We start from the raw sequence: 6,573 nt of genomic DNA, 5'->3' as shown, positions 1-6,573 counted from the left end.
AACTGCAGCTGATGGAAAGTCCATGAAAATGACATGCCCTCACTGTGGCCTTGCTCTTCGTACCAAAAACTACAAGGCTCACATGATGAGGAAGCACTCCAACCAATCAATAGATGTTTGCCTGGCCAGTCATCTGCAGTGTGTTTGTGTAGATGAAACTACAGGGTTATTTGCTGTGCAGAGAACTGGCCATGGGTTTTCTGTGCCAGTTCACGTTCAGAGGAAAACATGGGGGATGTCTCACAATATTAGATGTGAGCTGGAGGAATGTCAGCAATACCAGTTGCTGGCCCAGCGGAGCGGACTAGGCTTCAGTTTATGTGAGCACCTTCGCTCACTAGATTACTGCCGAGAAACTGTAAAGGATGTTTTTCTTCAAGAGCACATCGTGATGGAAATGGTGGACCTTAAATTTTTTGGAGAGGCCAAAGCTGCTACATGCATAAAGAGACAGAAAGCTGCCCAGATGGCACATGCTCCACTTTGTGTGAGGGTGGATTTTGGTGGATCCTCAACACAGATCTGTTTGTCTGTATTTGAGCCGGAAATACACAGTTTCTGCCGTCTTGGCAGAATATTTGTGACTTACAATGCTCTGAGGAACACCTGGCATTGTGCTTGTGCAAAGCCTCGAATATCATGTCCTCATAAAAACATAGCTAAATGGCATCTCTTCCAGACACAGAGACATCTTCAAATCAACTGTACCACTATCATCAGGCACCCCATCACAGATGACTCAGGAGAGTTCTTCCTTTGAGGACAATGCTGCCGTCGAAAGGAGTATACGCTATATTTTTAAAGAGAAAAAAATACCTGGATCTCTTCCAGAAAATGTCATCTCACAGAAAATGGATCATCAGAAACAGATCTTTCCATGTGAAACGTTGTGCCAGGTGTGCCCAGAGCACCCAAAACTTGATGAGGCTGTTCTAGTTACCAATAAAGCGAGGATTGTCAGCATGATGGGAGTGATTGAGAGTAAGTTTTAATGAATAAGATTAAACATCAGTGTGAAATAATTAGTTATAATTGTTCCTATACTAATGTTTTGACATTAATGTGATTTGTCTTTAACAGATGTTTCAACACACCATAGATCGTGTCCTCGGTGCCACATGGTCTACAGGTACCAGGAGTGGACAGATGGGCTTCACAACTTTGACAACCATGTTGTTTTGTCTCTTGAACTTTGCCTTCTTTTGAGAGAAAATCTGCAGGTGAGGATCACAAAAATAAAATATACTCATCTGAAGATTGCTTTAAAAATGTGTTTGTGTCATTATGATATTTTGGTGCCCAAATTTAAATATCTGTGTAATCATAGTCTTCTTCACCCTATTGTCATATTACAGAACCATGTATCTGCTTCAAGGGTCATTGACTCATTGGAGGGCTTAAGAAGAGTGAAGTTTCCTTCTCGGGATACCATTTTCCATGCTTATTGCCATTTTGAGGCTTTGACTGACGCAGAATACATGTACTCCTGCATAAACTGTGGGTTTCACCCCCCTGTGGTAGTTATGGACTTACACAGAAAAGGGGTGTTCAAGTTAGCAGGTAAGTTTAATGTACATTTGTGTATATAGTTCATTGTGTACATTATGTGCATGTTTTTATGAGTCAATTTATTATAGTGAGTGACCTCAAAGCCCCGGAAGACTTCAATGGTGAACATGACATTGAAGGTTTTTGGAACTCTATTCACCTGGAAATGATAAGCCGTGGGTTTTTTCCAAGTGAGTGATGGCAAAAACTTTTTGAAAGTCATTCAGTGTTTTAAAGTAATTTAGATTGTAATTAAAAACATGCCATTTTCTGTAGGCGGTGTGAAGAATCCATTTTCCGTTCCACCAAGTTACACGCACTGGGCACCATGGATCGGGAGTGAAACTCGAACAAGTGACATTGTGCTTAACACAGAGTTTAAAAAAGTAGGAACAAGCTCTTCACATGAAGCAAAGCTTAGCAGTGTCACAGAAGACCGTCTGTTGGATGAACTTGCCAAACAAAAGGTAACATTGCTTTGAAGTTTTCAGAATATGTGACATAAAGTTCTGGGGTTGTTCCATTTACAGTTTTCCCTAATTGCTGTCAGGTTGGAGTGGTAAGAAAATTGTGTAAAGCATGCAACATCGACTCCAAAGGCTCCCGCTTTGATCTCATCACCAGACTGAGGGAGAAGATGAAGAGCAGGCAGACATATGATAAGGTCTTTCAAAGCATATGGGGTGCCTCTGGTAAGCATCACTTAGCGATTATTAGAAGTAGCATTAAAAAATGTAATTACAATTACAAACAACTTTTTAAATCTTTGCTTGCAGGAGGATGGTCTGTAATACTATGTCCACATGGCATTGTATACAGTGTTAAATTTAATCTTCGTGCTGAAAGTCCCCGGGATTTTGCTGACCTTCTCCTGTCCTGGAAGCACATGCCAAACGTCTGTGTTTACGATTTTGCGAGGGGTTTGGCAGCACACACCAATTTGCGGGTTCCTGATAAACTGCCATTTCATCCACATGAAGGTCGACTTGCTGAGCCCACTGAGGAAAATGTCAAGGCAGGACAGGATGGAAGCCTGAAAGTGAATCTTCCATGGCTACATGAAAGGATGGATAGTGTAAATGAAAATCCTCATCCTGTCACTGGATCATCTGACCATTATGTCCTGTATGACAGATTTCATGAGGGAAATACAAAAGATCCCAAGGACATATTACGCAGAATTCAACTTGTCCCAGAGCTGAAAGGCTGGCTGAACAGTCAAGTTGTTGAACAGTTCTTTGCAAACATGAGGAAAAGCAATTACTTTTTAAGTAATATGAGTCCATCCACACATGTGTTTCTGATGAGAAATATAAATCATCATTATAACACTGTCACCAACAAGAAACTTCTGGAGAGGCAGCTAAGACATGGTCGACTTGGAAAGATCAATATCTCATTGTCGGCACTGGGTCAAGCTGTCGTAGGTAAGTACATGCATTGTGTCATGACCAGAACGCTACCATTGTTTACATGTTAGGTTTGTTCCTATCTGTGTGTATATTCTTTTCTTTGTGTACCTAGCCCCACTGGTGTGCAATAAACCCAGAGAAATCACAGAAACGGTGTTGAACCCAGCAACTTCAGCGTCTGGTGACACTGGTAAAATTTCTTATTTTGAATAGTGATTCTCATATATAGGTGAAATAATAATCTTGCATTCATTATCTTGTTGTAGTTGATGGCTCATAAAAGAATTTGTTACATGCTGTTTCAAATGAATTTCCTTATAGAAATCCCTATAGAACCTCAGGAAAGAGTTGACAACAAGAAAGCCAATAGAAGGTCAACAGATGCAACTTTTCCTGACCTGTGTGGACCACCGTGCGAAGCTCTGACAAAGCCTGAGAACATTTTGGCCAGCCGTTCATCATGGTGTTTTGTACCGCACCCTGGCCAACAACAGCTTGTATGTTAAAGTTTTCAGATGTCGCAAAGTGCAACTTTTAGTGCTTATCTGATTTGGTCATCCACAGTCTATGACACCTATCTGTTTTTTTTTTAGCTCAACTATGTTCTGGACATCAGCAGACCCAAAGATGAGCTGATTGTTGAAACGTCTTCTGGATGCCTCACGCGGTCAGATCTTTGGACACTGGGTTTAAACAAAGAAATGGAATCGACTGTAAGTATTTTTTTTCTACGAATATGAAAAAATAAAGTGTACATTCATTGTTATCATGATTTTTTCTGTTTCAGATTGGAAATGGCTGTTTCGAGCTTATCACTAAAATTGTTCAGTCAAAGGTACTGTATGTTGTATATGATGATTGTCAAGCTTTAATTGAAAGAGTTGTTGTTTTAAATGTTTTTTTTTTTTTAACATTCTAGGGGATAAGCATTTACATAGAAAATCTGTATGTCACCCGGACTTGGCTTGCACCCTATGGCTGTGATCCACTGCAGTCCTTTCCTGTAAGTGTACCGTCCTTTAAAGAAACAAGCAAGTAATCAAAATGATTTTTTTTTATAACTTTGGTGCGAGTTCATATACAGGATACTTAAAAATACAATTCTGTTTCAGACTGATGCTCAGAGGATGGACATCATAGTTCTCCCTCTCTGGACACCTGGTCATTTCCAGTTGTGTGTAAGTCTTGTTTTTTGACACGTACAAACTGTTAGAATTTTGCTATGTGTCTGAGATGTATTCAAGCTTTTATGACGCAGTTTCAAAAGTCTTTGATTGTGATCGCTTGCAATGACATTGTTTTTAGGTTTGAAGTCATGGCTAACTGTCTTTTAGGTACTGAAGCCACCTAAAAGAGAAATCCTCTTTCTTGACCCATTATACACCAAGGCAGGATTTGGTGACCAACAATATGTTTCACTTTTGAGGTCACATTTTTATAAGCATTTTTGGTTTGTTCTGGAGTTTTCAGGAACCTGTTCAGTGTTCCAGGTTAAGTGCATCCCAGATCATGTTCTGCTGATCTTGAGTGTTCACACATACAGTACACTCACATGCTTTTTCTATAAACTATATCAGCAAGTTTCTGTGTGGAGTTTGCATGTTCTCCCCGTGTTTGCGTGGGTTCCCTCCGGGTACTCCGGCTTCCTCCCACCGTCCAAAGACATGCAGCTTGTGGGGATAGGTTAATTGGATAATCCAAATTGCCACTAGGTGTAACTGTGTGAATGAATGTGAGTGCGAATGGTTGTCTGTCCCTGTGTGTTAGCCCTGCGACAGACTGGCGACCTGTCCAGTCTGTCGCCCTATGACAGCTGGGATAGGCTCCAGCTCCCCCCGTGACCCTGAAAAGGATAAGCGGAAGCGAATGGATGGATGGATATATCAGCATGATGCTTCAACATTTTATTCTCATCTTCAAATTATGATCAAGTCAGTGATACTGTCTTTAGATGAATTTCAGACATAAATAGGGTCTTCCAGTGTTCTATTTTAACATAAAACACCATTAAAAATTAGTTTATAAAATATGCCAACCTTAACTTAAAGCTGTTAATGCTTTATTTTGACCAACTGTGAGCATGTGACTGTACTTTTTCATTTTGTTATGCTGTTTTTTTGAGGTCGTGTTCCTAAGGCCTGTAGTTACAGTTGGTGCTATTAGCAATAAACATTTCACACCCATCATGATGACATCTGTTAACTTGTGAATGTAACTGTCTTTAAAAAAAAAAGGAATCTTGCAGTGAAGATCATTCCCGGGCAGTGGTCAGAAAAAAAGAGCTTTGACTTGAAGGTATGTGCTAGTTTAAGTGTATGGTGAATAATATGAATTACACTAGTCTTCTTTTAAGGGATTTTATTAACGAGCCTTTATTTTCAATGTAATACAGGGTTTTCCAAGCCAAGACTATGGAGTTGACTGTGGGATCTTCATGCTGATGGTAATTTTTCTCTTCTCTTCTTGAGATTCAGAAGCTAATTTAAGCTTGTAAAAAAAATGACATTTTTATTTTTTCTTCCAAATAGTCTGCTCTGTACGTGGCACTGGATGCTTCATTTGACTATACTATAGTAAGTATTCTATTTACTTTCACAGCAATGGAGTCTTGAATCTTTTGAAAGTTGTTAAATATGTTTCATATTAATATTTTACAGTCAGACATGCCCTACTTGCGTAAATGGTGGTGCTTGCTGTTGATGGAGAACTTTGATCTCAGGAGGTATTTATATTTTGACTTCTGTTCTATGTTGTGTCAAAGTTTACACACCTTAACAATATCAACATTTTCTGTTAAGCTCTGGCAAGCTATTTGCACACTGGAGAGAGGAAGCCAAAGCTGTGCTTGAAGGACAACACGTGCCCATTTTCAGACTGAAAAAGCGCAAGTTCCAGGAAGTCGGTCAGGTCAGTATTCACTTTAACCAGTAGTGTAATTACATGGTTAGTGACATTTGAATAACTGTTAAAAAACTGTTCTGCAACAGAGAAATAACTATGTTTTTATCCCCGTTTGCCTGACACAGGAGCCAGCAGTTGTTGAAGATCTGCGTCCTGCTGTGCAGTGGGTTGTCCAAAATAAGGCACTTTTCCGTGGACACGTAACAATGCCCAAATATGTGTCCTTAAATCAAGGGGACCAGCAGAGGGTCTTAAGAGACATGTCAGAGGAAGAAGACACTGGAGCAAGGGACTTGTTCCTCTTTGTTTTTCAGTTTGCAGAGGACATGGAGCTCTTTTTGAAAGCATGTGCTGATGAGCAGGGACTAAGGGTCAGTGCTATGTTTGACATGTGATGGACAAATGAAGGCACTGGCTGTGTTTGTTTGTTTGTTTGTTTAATATGTTGTTGTTGTTGTTTTTTTGCGTAGTACAAAATTCCAATTAAACTTATTTCAAAATGTTGTTCACTTGATTCTGTGTCCATACTTATAATAAAGGATTACAGTGTAACAGCATTAAATCAGAATCAGAATCAGAATACTTTATTGATCCCTGGGGGAAATTATTTTTTGTTACAGTGCTCCATTTTAAACCAACATTAAGACAAGACAGACAATACACTAACTAAGAATAGTACAATATATACATATATATACATACATACATACAT

General features: G+C 39.5%; 1 protein-coding gene across 2 annotated transcripts; it reads left to right on the top strand.

Moving 5' to 3' along the window:
- Positions 1-685: 685 nt before the first annotated feature.
- LOC309690992 (uncharacterized protein) lies at positions 686-6,365 on the top strand. 2 transcript variants are annotated; one of them, XM_082508502.1, is made up of 20 exons: positions 686-981; positions 1,081-1,220; positions 1,356-1,560; positions 1,638-1,739; positions 1,825-2,015; positions 2,099-2,240; positions 2,325-2,975; positions 3,073-3,150; positions 3,294-3,457; positions 3,554-3,673; positions 3,748-3,795; positions 3,880-3,963; positions 4,073-4,138; positions 4,295-4,386; positions 5,195-5,255; positions 5,353-5,403; positions 5,489-5,533; positions 5,618-5,682; positions 5,759-5,867; positions 5,987-6,365. In XM_082508502.1, the coding sequence occupies exons 1-20, from the start codon at positions 735-737 to the stop codon at positions 6,254-6,256; spliced, it is 2,931 nt and encodes a 976-aa protein (XP_082364628.1). In that variant the 5' UTR covers positions 686-734; the 3' UTR covers positions 6,257-6,365. The 2 variants fall into 2 exon arrangements, with proteins under 2 accessions (XP_082364628.1, XP_082364627.1); XM_082508501.1 differs by having other exon boundaries at positions 3,282-3,457.
- Positions 6,366-6,573: the final 208 nt, after the last annotated feature.

The sequence above is a fragment of the Aulonocara stuartgranti genome (genome assembly GCF_965226115.1).
Source record: "Aulonocara stuartgranti genome assembly, chromosome: 16".
NCBI lineage: Eukaryota > Metazoa > Chordata > Actinopteri > Cichliformes > Cichlidae > Aulonocara > Aulonocara stuartgranti.
Note: the sequence above shows the minus strand (reverse complement) of the source record. Positions and strands in the feature narration are given on the sequence as shown.

Coding starts and splice junctions, on each gene's coding strand:
- LOC309690992 (XM_082508501.1), top strand. CDS start 735: ATGACTCAGGAGAGTTCTTCCTTTGAGGACAATGCTGCCGTCGAAAGG. Junction 2,241..2,324: donor AAGCATATGGGGTGCCTCTG/GTAAGCATCACT, acceptor CTTTGCTTGCAG/GAGGATGGTCTGTAATACTA. Junction 5,683..5,758: donor GAGAACTTTGATCTCAGGAG/GTATTTATATTT, acceptor TTTTCTGTTAAG/CTCTGGCAAGCTATTTGCAC.